At 44.0% G+C, this 15,402-nt stretch overlaps 3 protein-coding genes across 3 annotated transcripts; 1 reads left to right on the forward strand and 2 right to left on the reverse strand.

Annotated features, from left to right (window-relative positions):
- Positions 1 to 3,389: 3,389 nt before the first annotated feature.
- Positions 3,390 to 4,894, reverse strand: ndufab1b (NADH:ubiquinone oxidoreductase subunit AB1b). Its single transcript, XM_068750156.1, has 5 exons — positions 4,716 to 4,894; positions 4,161 to 4,280; positions 3,884 to 3,971; positions 3,711 to 3,823; positions 3,390 to 3,616 (listed from the first exon to the last, which is right to left on the reverse strand). The coding sequence occupies exons 1-4, from the start codon at positions 4,884 to 4,886 to the stop codon at positions 3,732 to 3,734; spliced, it is 471 nt and encodes a 156-aa protein (XP_068606257.1). The 5' UTR covers positions 4,887 to 4,894; the 3' UTR covers positions 3,390 to 3,616; positions 3,711 to 3,731.
- Positions 4,895 to 5,377: 483 nt separating this feature from the next.
- dctn5 (dynactin 5) lies at positions 5,378 to 8,286 on the forward strand. The gene is made up of 6 exons (XM_068749774.1): positions 5,378 to 5,509; positions 5,644 to 5,712; positions 5,876 to 5,994; positions 6,574 to 6,685; positions 7,160 to 7,262; positions 7,417 to 8,286. The coding sequence occupies exons 1-6, from the start codon at positions 5,462 to 5,464 to the stop codon at positions 7,512 to 7,514; spliced, it is 549 nt and encodes a 182-aa protein (XP_068605875.1). The 5' UTR covers positions 5,378 to 5,461; the 3' UTR covers positions 7,515 to 8,286.
- Positions 8,287 to 10,809: 2,523 nt separating this feature from the next.
- Positions 10,810 to 14,396, reverse strand: hapstr1a (HUWE1 associated protein modifying stress responses a). The gene is made up of 5 exons (XM_068750212.1): positions 14,059 to 14,396; positions 12,889 to 12,969; positions 12,356 to 12,423; positions 11,958 to 12,168; positions 10,810 to 11,252 (listed from the first exon to the last, which is right to left on the reverse strand). The coding sequence occupies exons 1-5, from the start codon at positions 14,252 to 14,254 to the stop codon at positions 10,942 to 10,944; spliced, it is 867 nt and encodes a 288-aa protein (XP_068606313.1). The 5' UTR covers positions 14,255 to 14,396; the 3' UTR covers positions 10,810 to 10,941.
- Between the last annotated feature and the right edge of the window lie 1,006 nt (positions 14,397 to 15,402).

Below are 15,402 nucleotides of genomic sequence, written 5' to 3' on the forward strand. Positions count from 1 at the left end.
TGTCCGAAGATGCAACAAGTCAAGTGGCTTCTACCTGTTTACAAACAGAATATGATTGTATTGTACTGTTTATTTTTTTTTCCTGGGGGGGTGGGGTGTTCATCTGAAGTTCCTGACCTGATGACAAACTGACAAGTATGCTTTTACCGCTGGGGGGTCAGAACAGCGTGAATGTAAATCCAGCAGTTGTGTGTTTTGACAGAATACGCGTAAATAATATTCACTTACCTTTTAGTGATTGTTTGGTGATTACGATGCACATCTGGCGTAAGCTTCAGCGTGTCAGTCAGCATTATTGAAGCCATGGACCTTAATTTCTTTTCTTCATAATGTAATCTGTGTTAAATCTGTGTGTGCCCCCCCCCCCCCCCCCTCCTCCAATATAGGTTTAATTTCAGAAGTCATGGTTGTGTTTTTAAGTTTTGCCGTGACGATTCAACAAAAGTGAAACAAAACCTTGAGTATTAGCCAGACTTGACGATGGTGTGTGTGCCAGTATTTAACTGCTCTCTACCAAATTATTCAAAATGTTAGTTTACTTAATTCCAGATCTTTTTTTTTTTTGCTTAAAAACTATCTGTACCACTTCCATGTTTTTGTTTTTGTCTTGTTTAACGAAATGTATCAAGTGAAACGTGTTTGTCTTTGACAACTTGAACTGAGGAGCCTTGGGTTTCGCACTTGGGTTGCAGAGTAGAAAGACGAACGTGATGACGGTGGCGTAGTTTCAGCTCTGCCTGATGGACAAGGTGTGTGTGTGTGTGTGTGTGTGAGAGAGAATTGTGGCAGGGTAAAGTGTGTGTGTGTGTGTTGTGTCCAGAGGAGACGGTGCTTTGTTGGCCTCAGTGAGGGAGCGAGAGAAGAAGGAAGGAGCGACATCTCCCTCCTCTCCAGGTTTACCTCTCCTGCTCGCTGGGCCGGCGGGTCAGAGCAGTGGTGTCGCCACGCTGCCTGAATGTAGCTGAAGTGAACTCCAATTAGTCGAGGTTATCTTTCCACTCTTGCTGAAATTAATTGGACTGGCCACAGTTTTCATCCATATTCTGTCCCTTTGACCCTCAGGACAGAAACTGATGCCTGATCAGCAGCTGAGCAGTTAGCGTAGCTCTGCTGCTAGAGAAGGACAAGCAACATCTGTAAAGTGATGCGGCTGCTACTGTGTTGGTTTCCAGCTTAATCTTTTTTGTCTTGTCTAATCGTGTGTGTGTGTGTGTGTGTGTTTGTACGTGCGCGTGTTGTGGGAAGGTGCAGAAACCCAGTCTGACGGAAACTGTGTGTAGGAGCACATTATCATGCCAAATAGTGGAGAGGGAAGGAAAGGGATTGAAACTCGTTTTTGGGGGGGTTTTTGGTTGTAGATGTGTGTTTGTTTAAAAAGCTGGACAATGTTTAAATGCTTGAAGAAAAAATACGTCATCTACAAAAGGATGATGTGAGGGAAACCTTTTCAGTAAATAAAGAAACCACCACGAGCAATGTACAATCCCCCCCCAGGGCTGCCAAGCAGCCTCCCGATAGAGCCAGGGTGTAAGGCGGAGGAGGGCAGGAAGAAAGGATAGAGGGATGGAGCAGAGGGAAACTGGCTGGTAATGCTAGTTTCAAATGTTTAATAAGATGTGACTCTGTTTTTCTTGACGCAACCGTCCTGTGAGCAAATGCTATATTATAAAAAGAACCCGATGGCTTCTCGTCGATCAAAAGCGCTATGGCGATATTTTTAAAAGACCGCTGTCTTTTTGTCATTTTAAATTTCGTATGAATACACACAAACCCTGAAAAGCTTTAGTCTAACCAGCACAATGGTGTGGGGTGGGCGTCGATCAGAGAGACTATGCAGTGGAGTGTTGAACCCAGGCTTCCATGTCCACGGGGGGGGGGGGGGTTCTTTTTTTTTTTTTTGCTTTGAAATCAAAATATCCCAAATACAGCTGAGATGGAATTTACAGTAATATTCCTCAAACATGTTGTGCCAATATTGAGTCGTACTACTAATCATTAAAAAAACAAAAACAAAACGAGAACCTTTAATTACCTAAAACTGTCAGGCCAGTTGTAGCAGGAGAGGACAGGCTAAGATTTGCAAAGTCCATTTCTGTCTTTTCACAGCTCACCTCCTCCCCGAGAAGCTGAGGGGAAGCGAGGCCGATGAAACTGCAAATTTTACACAACTACAATGTTTTTTTATAGAGATTCTATCAATTCACAGTGTGTAGTTGGATCACCTGTAAACCTAATAATATGCACATTGCTTTGGGAGACTGTTGAAACTATATATAATATATGAGAATATAAGCGTAGTGTCTATAGTCAAGGAGGAGGGGCCGTCTTCCTCTCTGGCAAACAAAACAGGAAGTACCTTTCTATTTTCAAATGTCTTCCTCGGGTCATCAAAGGATTTTATCTTAAACTTTGGGGGAACCTGCACTTTTTTGAAGGACAATCTTTATTTGTATGGTTAGAAAAATTGACACAAACGAAGTCACCTGATATTACAAGGTATAACTCCAATGTGCTCTAGTGATGAATGTCTCCTCTGATGCTGTCTTTTTGGTTTCATTTAATCCTATCTTGTTATTCTCCTTCCTTTTGTCGCTTGGTTTGTTCTGTATTTTTTTTCTCCTTTATTTTTCTGGATTTTAGTGCTCTTAAGAGAATCTGTACCAATGTGTAGAGTAGTAGGTCTTCTGTTGGCTGTACTCGTATACTGATTACTGTTTGTAACCCTCTGGCTCCTGCAGCCGTCATACAAAGCTGTAAAACTTGGGTACAACCCTCAATAAAAGACTAACATTGCCTCCGTCCAGTGGTCGTTCTGCTTTTCTGAGTATGTGAAATGCCATTTGGACTTCAAAGCTCTTTGCGTTTGGGCGTAACCTGAGGAAATATCATGTGGAATGGAGAAAACTTCAGTTTGCATTTGAAAGGATTCCAATCGTTCAATTGAAACCAGATGTCTGGATGTGAAAAGACGACGAAATAGTGGTCCTTTTAGAAAATGGACCGGAAAATCAGACGGCCGATTTTAGAAAAGTATAATGAACCTTGATCGCCGAAGAATGAAATTTTGAAATCTAAGATACTAAAGTAATTCAGTGCGAGTCATTCTTAGGCTACCAAGTACAATGAGAGAGAACTTGAAGTGACTTTTGAAATAAAGAAAATTGACCGGCATAAAAAAGGCAATCACTGCCAAATAGTTTTGTTTGTCTGGGGAAGATTACAGATGGCTGGAGATGTTGGAATTCAGTACTTGTACTGTTCCCAGTGGGCCTGCCTGAAAGTATCTCATCCCATCGGATCTTCAGTGCCAAGCAGGCGAGGTGTGAGCTTGTGAAAATGTCAGGATCCACTTCATGGTGTTGTGTTGAAATATCACAGCGGAAACGCAGATGTGTACTATGTCTTTATTTGTGAGAAATTATACACCAGAGCAACAGGTTGGGGCAGGGGCAAAAAAACAAAACTGGTATGTACTTGCTTGGTTAATCTCCACGCTCCCAGAGAACATGTTCATTTAAATACACACAAGACAGCGAAGCCAGAAGGGCTGATTTGCAGAGAGGAGTTTTCTGCATCACGAGTACTTCCTGTGAAGGTCACTCTGAGGTCAGCCTCCCTTAAAAAACACAAATGCACTGTTACACAGGACAGAGAATGCTGGTGTGATTAAGATTGAGGAGGCGGGAGGAAAGCGTGGCTGATAGCCTCACCTAAGCGAGTTTCAGAGCAGATTATTCGTAGACGTCTTTCTTGTTTGCAATATATTGTGCGATGTCGACAGGCGTCATCAGCTTCTCCGCTTCTGCATCAGGGATCTCGAAGCCTGCGTAGGAGACAGCTGTTTAGAGGTACCTGAACCCATCCCACATGTGGTGCAACTCACCAAACTCATCCTCCATGGCCATGATGATCTCGACCTGGTCCAAACTGTCCAGGCTGAGGTCTTTCATGAAGTGGGAGGTTTTCTTCAGCTTTGAATCAGAATACCACAGATATTAAACATGAACACGTGCCGACTAAAATAGATTCAGATAAAACAGACTGAAAGTTCTCAGCCTGACAGATTTGTCACTAATTCCATCTAAAAAAAAAAAGACTACTGACACGAGTGTGGCAGGACAAACGGATCCATCACCGTTCCTGTTAGGACTCGTCCTCACCTCGTCGGGGTTGACCTTGTCGTAGAGCTTAAGAACATACATGACGCGCTCTGTTATGCCGTCTATGGTGAGGGGGGGGAGGTCCCCATAGTGTCGGCACAGCGGCCCCACCGAGGGAATCTAAAGACAAGTAATCAGGGGAGAAGGACCAGGGACGTAAACATAGTCTCACAGCGAACGATCACTTACAGGATGGACGAGTAACCGTAGAATCACTGTTCACTATGATTTTCACACCGTCAATATGAAACGAGCATCTGTATATCGAACCGTGATGTGCACATATCTATTCAAATTTATGCACAATGAAAGTCTATGGTTTGCTAGCTAGCTAGCAAGCTAGCCCAACATGGCTTGTGTATCCATAATATAACGTTACAGCGTTTAACAATTTCAAGCTGGTTATCACAACAAATAACAGAGGTCAAAATAAACTGCTTGCCGTGCCATGATAAACGCGCAACGCGCCGCTTTAGCCCGGCGCTTCTGAAAGGCGTCGGTAGGTCACAGCTTCCAGCGCTAGGCCGCGACTCTTCGGTGCTACCGGAGACTCACCGGGCTTTGACCGAGCCACCGCGTCTTCCTGCTGGCTGCGGCAGAAGAGATGGGTCGGAGAGCAGCTGATCCCGAGGGAGCAAAGGCTCTGGCTGCCAGGTTACGGGAGGAAGGCCTCAGCGAGGGCCGGGCGAGAAAGCGGACACACTGCTGCAAGACACGAGCCGCCATGACGGAGTTCAGTGACGCGTTTGCTCCCAGCATGCAACGCGAAGGAGAAACGGGGCCGAGGGCTGCGCTGTACGCATGTGCGCGACACAAATTAATATTATTAATTATCAGTTTTCTTTTTTTATTATTATTATTATTATCTAAACAAACATATGCAGCATACTTAGTAAACCAGTTGTGTCTTTAAAAAAAATAAAAATGATACACGAACACTAAGAAGCTAGGATTCAGCTCAAGGAAGAGCAATCAATCATAGAATCGTAGTATAGATTCGTTATTAAACACTAATCTAGCTAAATAACATATTTCTACCCCAAAGGCAAAACACTTTGTACAGAGTATGACTCTTGTATAGTAAAATTTAAACTTAAAATAAATATCAGTCAGAGTGTTTCATTTGTTTGTTTTGACGGAACTAAGCGATGATTTGGCACTTGACTAGTATTGTCTGAAGAGAGAAAGCAGAGTCGACTGACTGCGGAAGTAATTGAAAAACAAAAAGAAAACACCGATGCGTTACTGATTACAACTGAATTATCCCCATTGCCCCTAAAATATTCAATTAATTCCCAGCCATGGAGTTATCTGAAATATTGTATAACAAAGCGGAGTACATTGAGACGGTAATTTGTTTGAATTCTTTACTACTGTTAGCTGACTAGCAAGCCGCATGCTAATTGGGCTAACGGGGAATTGGGCGTAGGATAAATGGGGACAATAACACAAGCACTAATTATTGTCTATCTTTTTGAGGCAGGCTTCCGGCAACAAAGTGAGCAGACAGTCGGTGCTCTGTGGGAGTCAGAACATCGTCCTCAATGGCAAAGTAAGGAACTAAACGCAGGCAGCCTGCTTTCTGTGACTGTTTATATGGAAGTCGCCTCCATGGAACTGATGTACTAAACTGTAATGTAGTTTAATGTGTGTGTGTGTGTGTGTGTGTGTGTGTGTGTGTGTGTGTGTGTCTGTATGTGTGTGTTCTGCTGCAGACTATTGTCATGAATGACTGCATTATCAGAGGCGACCTGGCTAATGTCCGGGTGGGCAGACATTGTGTGGTGAAGAGCAGGAGCGTCATTCGACCACCTTTCAAAAAGTTCAGCAAAGGGTAAATGATCTTTCTCCTTTGCCAATATGGTATATTTATTTATAGTTTATTACCTCCGCCAAGGAGGTTTTGTGTTTTTAGCAGGATTACGGGAAAAACTGCTGGATGGATCTTGATGAAAAATAACTCATCTGGATACAAAAATAAATAAATCGATTTTCCCCATTTACTTATAATGCAGGCTATTAAAAAAAAAAAAAAGAACTATATCTTGTAAAATATGCATTCAATTCACTCACCAAAAAGCACAGTCCCAGAGACATTGAGATTGCGATGTTGTTCATTATGACATGACAAAAAAAAAAAAAAAATCCTCGACCAAGAAGCTTGAATCGTCAAAAACATATTTAACTGGAAAGGATCATTTCCTACACTTGATTATTTTCGAGTCACCGCTGAACAAATATTTAATGTCGGTCGTCTCCTCAGTGTTTTTTTTTCAGCTTGTATACAGAAAATGCATCCGCAAATACTCCCCTGAATATCCTTGAATCAGAAAATTAAAGATACGACTGTGAATTTATTTAGTCTTTTTAATTGCTGCACGAACTGGATCTGGGTTTTTCTCTCTCTCTCTAGGGTGGCGTTCTTCCCACTGCACATTGGAGACCATGTCTTTATCGAGGAGGACTGTGTGGTCAATGCGGCACAGATCGGTTCCTATGTCCACATTGGCAACAACTGTGTTATTGTGAGTAGTTCTTTGCCTGAACCCGATCAATTCCTCCTGTCAGGGAGGAAAGAAGAGGCACCGTCTCCCCTCACCTGTGTGGAAACAGTCACGTGGGAGTCATGTTAAGATGAACTGAGCAGCAGGCCCGGACGTGTGAAGGAATGTTAAATGTGTAGCATTCACTAATTTAACTAATATTTAGAAAATTGAAAATACTGTCATGTGAACTGTTCCTTTGGCTAATAAAAAGCAGCGTTAAAGTAAAAATCTAGGATATAGAAACACACCCCAGTCCCTCACCTCATGTTATCCCTCTAGACAACATGTTCAGAGTTATGTTGCTGTAAGTAAGTACCAGTAAGGTCAAGACTCTGTTCTTTACAATATAAGGATGCCGACTTCTTTGTTCGCCGTCTTTAGATTGTGTTTTTTGTACTAAGCCGCATTCCGTGAATCAGGAGCTCAAGTTTTTTTTTTTTTTTTTGTGTCCAGGGTCGTCGCTGCGTGCTAAAAGACTGCTGCAAGATCCTGGACAACACCGTGCTCCCCCCGGAGACCGTGGTGCCTCCGTTTACCGTCTTTTCTGGATGCCCAGGTCGGCAAACCACTGAACACACACACACACACACACACACACACACACACACACACACACACACACACACACACACACACACACACACACACACACACACACACACAGTGTTCATCTGTCCTGACCTTGACCTTGTTCCGTCTCCTTCTCTCAGGTCTGTTTTCGGGAGAGCTCCCAGAGTGCACACAGGACATAATGATCGACGTAACCAAGAGCTACTACCAGAAGTTCCTGCCTCTCAGCCAAATCTGAATCCTGCCCCCCCCCCCTCCCCCCAAAACTTCAGTCGGACCCCGTAGACCTCACCATCTGTCCTTCACCTCAGAGTCGTTGGGTTTTCCTGACTAAAACCCGTAACAGATCAACAACACTGCTACAGAAGGCGCTTTTGTCATTTTTGATCGCCAGCGCATCATCTGCTGCCACAACGATAAATAGAATCTTCTGAAGGAAGGAAACACTACAAAAGGGCAAAGAACTTGTCATTTATTTAGGTTCTATTTTTTCCATTATATCTGCTTACTGTTCTATTCGCATGTCACAAACTTAAAGAAACCCAACCCACCTCCTAGGACTGTCTGCGTAAACACGAGGAACAAAATGAAAATCTGCTTTATTTTGACAGAAATGTTGTTCTGCTGCTCTACTGTTAGCTGCTCACTCAGCAAAAAAGGCAAAAAGGACACAGATTCAATGAGATGAAGTTCCTATATATATGACATGTTTAATAACTTAGGAGCACATTTGTTAAGTTCCAAAGAAACGTTGTTTTTTTTTTATATTTAATGAAACAGTCCATCAAATTGCAACTGACTTGATTTTATTTCTTTTACAATGTGAACCACATATATCATACCAACAATTAAATGTTAAGTGTATATTTTAGCCATTAATTACGTCTTAAATAAGTGTCAAGAAACAGCTGATAATAGTGTTGGCTCCAGAGACGCGTGGCATGAATTGGCCTTTTGAAACAATGCGGGAGAAGGCTAGTGAATAAAATAAAATGAAGTGCCTCAATGTTGTCACCGGGCTTATCAATGTGGGAACGCTAGATCGGTTAACCCTTTAAAAAGATCCTATCAATTGGTTGTTGATGATGCCGTGTAACGATAACGTCAACATTTGGATTGAGGTTCCCCGTAAACGTGGCTTTCCTCCCTGGACTGGCATCATCCCAAACTGAATCTCCCCCCTGAAGATGGGTGAAGACATGAATTCACTCATTTGTCCTGGCACGCTGCAGTGCAACAGAAACACAGGAGCATTTTAATCCCCATTTGTAACCAAGCATGCATTTTGGTTTCAGCCATGAATGCTACCAATGTGGAGTGTTGGACAGAACAGAAGCCGAAAGTGTCTGGAGGGAGACAAACAACCAAAATACTCCCAACGTATTCTCTCTAAATGAAGACTGCCTGAACAGGCTGGCAGGTCAGTTTTTTCTTTTTTTTTTAACTCAATTTCCAATCCTCTGTCGGCCCCAATTGATGTTTTCCACTACGAGTCCTCCAAGTTCAAGCGTGATCGACTCAAAATTAGTTTAAAGGCAAGTTCCTATTAAAAAAAAAAAAACAGGGATCCTTCCTATGATACAAACATGTGAAGCTAAAAGAGAAACACTTTTTGCACCAGATTCATGTCTAAACCAAGATCAACATGGCCTCAGCGTCAATTACTTGATTGGCCATTAATAACGAAACTCCGAGGCAAATCAACTCTCCCAGTGAGATTTACATGGTCAGCCTGACTCTGGTTTTAGTCGTAAGCAAACTCCTGAATGCAGGAAGTCATCGTTCACTTGGCCAGAATCAAAATCTCAAGTCTGCTTCTTTGCTTTAGGAATATAAAATCTTGAACGCAAACAAAATATAAAGCTGTGACCAAATTGTAACAAGTTAAAAACCGGCATGCTTAATACAACAGAAGAAACCCCATCTTTAAAGGTCAAAGGGCAGCGAGTAGGTCAACAAAGATTTAGAGAAGGAAACATCGACATCCCCACAAGTCAGGTCTAACTGGTACAACAGGTGAGGCTGCGGGGCTTTGCACCCCCAACCAACTCGCATAAGACTTCGTGCGTCGTCATGACTACGACAGGGGAGCCATTAGAAGTCTTTAGAATTGGTTTAATAACGAGATCACTTGCTAAGAAAAGGCAGATTCCAAGAATTGTGTTAATTATTGTAAACAGTCTTTGCCTTAACTGCAAGGATCTTTCATTAGCCCCTAAAAACGTGTCAAAAACCAGTACAGTACCAGCCGGTTTTTATTCTGCAAACTATGGAATAGACCAAAACTTTCTGACTCGTCATATCAGTGTCTCCTACTCGACTCCCTTACAGAAGCATGGAAGGCAATGAGCATTTCAAGAATGAAATAAGCCCGGAGTTACATCATCCCCAGTAAAATGAACCCATCCACGTCTCATTAATGCAAACAACCTTTCGACGAAGAGCAGACAGTCCCACCTCCCGGTCTGACACTCCAGCCAGATTGTCCGGAGGCTTGTGTGCTACCGGTGTTTTAAAAGCACCACCGACGGGCTTTGTGCAGACCGACTATCAGCGGGCCCATTTAGGGTTGGACACGGCTGGGACACAATGGAAGAGCTGATTTGTTTGCATGAGTCAGAGGTGAAAGTTAAGTGCAAAAATCCTTATTGCAACTCATCAGAATAATCACAAGATCACATAAAACAGCAGCTGCATTTGTAATAAGACTAGGGTAAGGGGTGGGGGCGGGGGGGGGGGGGGTGCTGCAGTCAGAAAACAGCTTTCAGAGAAGCTGCTGACAAAAAACTAAAAAAAAAAATCCTTTTCATTATTCCCGACAAAAGGGGCGGGGAAAAAGTAAAAATAAACGTTGACTTGGCTATCACTGCTGTCAACAGTGGCGACAAGCCTAAAATATTTTAACACTGGTGCTGATGAACCAAAAACAAAAGGGCGACTGGGCTGAACTAAAACCGTGGCATGCGTATGGTTGGTGGTTCCACGCCAGAGAAACGGAGCTGGTCTCAAAGCTGTGCAAACCCAGCTCTCCTGCTGACGGTCGCCTTCAATGCAGAGCTGCTGCAATGAAGTAACACGTCACAGTCCAAGAGTTGGATCCTACGTTTTGGCGAGCAACTCGATTCACTGAGTGAGAAGATTTGATCATGGCCCTCACTTCTTTATTAAGGTGGTGGGTGTGAGGATGAGTGAGGCGAGGGGGAGAGAAGGGCACGAATCTGTCACGGATCGAGCGGCTGCTACTTGCTAAAGCAGCGCGGCGCGTCTTCACCACTCTGAGGTCGGTCTGGGAAGACTCGGCGCCTTCCTTCATCGTCTCCCTGCCAGAGCACCAATGTCCAAGGACTTCAAGACATCGTCCACAACTCCCGGCTGCCCGCTCAGACACGCGTCGAGTGTTCCCATTGCAGGTGAGATACTTGCAATAAAGTAGAGACGGGGAGACGAGGAACAGAATTCATTCAGCATTTGAGTAAACTGAACAGAGACCCCCCCCCCCCCCCCCCCCCCCCCCGTTTTCATTTTCAGCCTTGGTTCTTTTGCACAGCCAGACATTCAAATGTCTGTCAGTCAGTCTGTCACACAGAAGCCCATCTATCCCACTCTTCTAGTTCAGAAGGAGTCCTTCCCAACCCCCCCTCTCACACACATAGGCAGGAAGCTGATCAGATCATCCTGTTGCGTTTGTGCGTAGGGGAGTCTGTGATGACGTCACTACACTGGGTGGAGTTTCGTTTCCTGGTTCCTCCCCCTCCAGCTGAGGCGGAGCCTGTGGAGTCCAGATGCAGTGCCATCTCCTCTGAGATGAAAGTGTTCAGGTCCACATCTTGAAGTCCGTTTCGCCTGCTGCGGCACACCGGACCCGAGCTAGAAGAGCCGCCTCCACCTCCTACGTTGCTGCTGCTCCCACTGACGTGAGTGGGAGACCCCGGAGCACCAGATCGGACGCTGATACTGGCCATGGCGCCGCTCAGACCTGTGAAAGGACACGTAGGAAAGGAAGCAGACGTCACCGACAGAGAAACGTCGCAGGTGAGCAAACCCCGTAATAAAACGCCTCATTGTTTAACTGGCTGCAAGGCAACAGTCGCAAATCTCACAGCAACCAGTCGGCGTCTATTATATATTGAAAAGCTAACAGCTAACACAATGCTGGCGTGATCATCAATTCTTCACGTCAGCAAGCATGTTCCTTTTTTAGTGTGACCGCGCACACACACACACACACACTTATGAAATGTACTTGACAAAAATATAAAAATGTGCCCTTCACATAAATCAAACCGTTTTGGTCTCAACACACACGTCCAGGTTCGTGTGGTGAGACACGAGTGATATCTGAGAGCTGAGAAAGGAGCCAGACTGAAGATGTAACCTAAGCCTCCAAATGCCAGACATCACCCACCTTAACCTCTGCCGCCCCCTAAACCGGCCTCTTTAAAGTGTACGGCTCTTCTGACCGAGTTCTGAATACTCGATTGTGCCGACTGTGACAGAAACACAAGTATACATCGTGGAAGAAGCAACAACTCGCTCTGCTGAGCTGTTGTAACACAGAGATCGACAGACTCAAAGTGAGGCGCCATTAATCAACGCTTAATTCACAACATGTCCTGTTGGGGTGTGTGTGGGCACAACCCCCCCCCCCCCCCCCCCCCATACAGACAGACCGCTTCCTTACCATGAAGTGCTATAGCCTCCCTGAAGGGCTGAAGGTCTGCTTCCACAGATGAGCCAGTCTCCGCTGGTGAGTTAGCCCGGCTCGGGGCCACCATGGCTAGTCGCGTGCTAGCCCTACTGCTCCTGTGTGGCGGGGCTTTGCCACATAGAAAGCTGATAAGATCTTCTCTACGGATTGTTCTCCGGCGCTTTTTCACCCAGGCCAACATATCCTGCAATCCAACGGAAGAGAAATTAGCTCATTTCCCCCCCACCACCACCACCACCACCACCAACACGTGAAATAAGCCTAATATAGTCTGTTATCAGCTGCTTCTTGGCTATTAAACACATATAAATGAAGCGTAACGTCACAATGCAGGAACGCGTCAGGAAAGGTAAAGGAGGCCGGAGACTCACCTTGTTACGGCGCTGGTGGCCGATCTGAATGCCCCGATCGAAGCTTCTCTGGTGGGCCTCGGCGCTCTCTGATGGCACACATCATGCATACAGTAATGACCACTCCCCGTCATGCGGAGTCTTTCAAACAGCTGTGAATGATACCTTTAACAGCGCCGACCACTCGCCACCCCTTCTACTGTTTTAGAAGGTCGAGTGCAAGGTTTGCATCGACCAGAGCAAACTACCTCCGTGAATTCTTGGCATGGTTGAAAAGTTTTAAAATTCAGTCTTTTTTTGTTTATTTTTACAATGGACAGGTCCTACCGACGTACAAAAACACAAAAACAAATCTACAATCCTTGTAAGAGACTGATCAGCTGTTTAGCACGTGCTGTGGACGATCCTGTCAATAAAAACATGTGTACGTCCATAAGTAGCGCAATCGTAAACCGTCAACATCGATGGAATAAAATACAAAAAAAGACGACAACAGAATAAATCACACTTTTAAAATGCCCAAAGTTAACCGGATGGAAGACTCATTTACATACCTTTGTAGAGGTTGGTAACGGCTGTGGCCGAGTTCTGAAATGGCACCCACAGGGACAAACCCTGCTGATGACACACTCTGTCTGTGGGTGGAAAGAGTTTAGTAGGCTTTCTTCATTTCTCTTCTATAAAAAGAAACCTAAACGTTACTTAACGTTCTTAAGTAACGCGACCAAAGCACAACAGTGCATCTGTGCTCGCCGAACAGCTGGGTGATTACAGGGTTGATCATTTTTCATTCGCCATTTTGTCTCGTATATACGAACTGCGTGAAGAGGGTTTGGCGTAAAAATAACTATCAGCCCAGCACCGGACGGTCAGTTTCTACAGCAGCAGCAGCAGCAGCCCGGGAAGGAAGAAAGCACCGACACAACAACTTAACTGCCCCCTCAGCAGGAAAAGTTGCAAAGACGTGTCCAGCATACGTTCCAAACAGGGGGGCAGACTCGACCAAGTCGAGCTCCATCAATGGAGAAGAGGATTTTAACTGTGCATGAAAGCACAATCGTAGCCGATTGTCGATAAACCAAATACTTAGGGAGGACCAATACTGACTAACCTCGCCATTTTGCGACTACAACGCCGTTATGTGTTGCTCAACAAACTGTTTGCGTCCGAGGAGAAGAAGAAAACAGACTTTGTCAACTTTCTGTCCTCACATGGACGTTCCGGCGGCTCGCCCGCGTCCGGCATGAGAGAGGGTTTGTTTCACTGACAGTTTACAGTAGACTGTCATCTGGGAATGTCGCGTAGCTACGATTGTTGTTTCCATCGCCATTTTGTAACTAGCCCGGCTAACGTTGTGTTAGCTGCACGCTGCTGTCTCAACTTGGTATCCAATATGCTAGAATAATTGAGAAGGAATTCGTGTTAACACAAGTTATTATGTCGGTCTGTCAAAGTATTTACCGTTTAAATAATAATAATAATAATAATAACCAACGCAGCCGCACAATATTCTAGTTTAACTGCAATATGTAAGTCACTGGTTAATTCAAGCTAGCACATTTTTTACATTGCAAAAATCAGCTGTAAAGGTTACCTCGTACTAAGAGCCTTACAATTGCGCTGAAACTAACGTCGGTTCAGCCAGTAGCCCGGACCAACACGCCATATGTATACCGATAATCAGTTACAGGAAGAACGAGCAGAACGAAAGCGCTGCGGCGAACCTTTGTATAGCTGTGCCACAGCAGTGGCAGAGTTCTGGAAGAGATGCCACAGTTTATCCTGGTCGTTGTCGGCCTCCTCCTCGCTCGGCTCCCTTTGCTCCGCTTCGGCCAAACACTGCCGCTCCCATTTTGAGAACCAGTGCTCGGGTCCATGTTCCTGTATCTCCGAGTCTCCGTCTTCCTTCTTCTCCTCCATTTAATAAACCGAGACTAGATATTTAACTTTTGACGTATTAAATATTCATTTATGTTAACAATGTATCACGAATATTGTGACCAAATCCATAAATACCGATTATATGTTACTACTAAGCACTACGGCTTGGCGTGGCCCTCCGATCGCCACCACCCGTGAAGATAATCTTAGCTAACTATTTCCCCCAGTTGTCGACGTTGAGATATATACAACGCAAACCACCATGATGTGCGCTTCGTCCCGCCCATTCTCCAAGTATGTCACGACAATTGGTGTTTCTGAACACTGCAGTGTGCGCTTGATATATTTTCACAGAATTTAATTGGCTGTTCGACACGTCAGCCAAGGCATTGGCACAAAAGAACCCCCGTGAATATAATGCTGCGTTCAAAACACATGTAAGATTGTGGAAATTATCTGGTTGAATTGATCTTTTGCTCGGAAAAACTAGTTAGGATAGCTTTGATGAACGCAACTTAATTTCCTCTTGCCGAGGCTAACAATACAGTCCAGGTTTTTGCAAGACAATTATTGTTTTAAAAGCAAAATAAAGGAGTAAGAAAGTGATTATTATCAAAATACTTAGCTTCTAATGTATAATATTAGACAACATCCATTTTGCTAGACTGAAAAAAAAAGATTATTAATGAACACAATACATAATTTCTCTGAGTTCACAATTTAGAAAGGCAAAACTAAATGGAAAAAGGCAAGAAGAATGTGGCATTATAAATCAATATTGTTATTATTGTAATAGAGTATAATGTATTTATTATACTGTACTGTATTTATAAGGGTTAGGGTGTAACACTTGTTTATTCTACTAGATGGTGCCATTCACACAAAATCTAGAGCTTTTGACTAATGTGGATGTCGAGTAACTGCTTGGTGTTTTTGCGTTCACGAATTTTGAAAGTGGCTCATCACCTTCCTACAAAGAGTAAAATTTTGGCGTCTTTTCTGTAAGTCATTCTACTTTATTTAAAAAATAGATTCTTACAGAGATACACCCTCTGGGAAACTCACCATACAAACCGACCGATGAAAACCTTTTTGCAAACAGTCTAATTTAAAGCCGTAGAATATATATACAGTATATTAAAATTTCCCGCATTTTGAGATAAGTGAGCAAGCGCATACAAGTATAG

The sequence above is a fragment of the Brachionichthys hirsutus genome, chromosome 16, assembly GCF_040956055.1.
Source record: "Brachionichthys hirsutus isolate HB-005 chromosome 16, CSIRO-AGI_Bhir_v1, whole genome shotgun sequence".
NCBI classification, from domain to species: domain Eukaryota; kingdom Metazoa; phylum Chordata; class Actinopteri; order Lophiiformes; family Brachionichthyidae; genus Brachionichthys; species Brachionichthys hirsutus.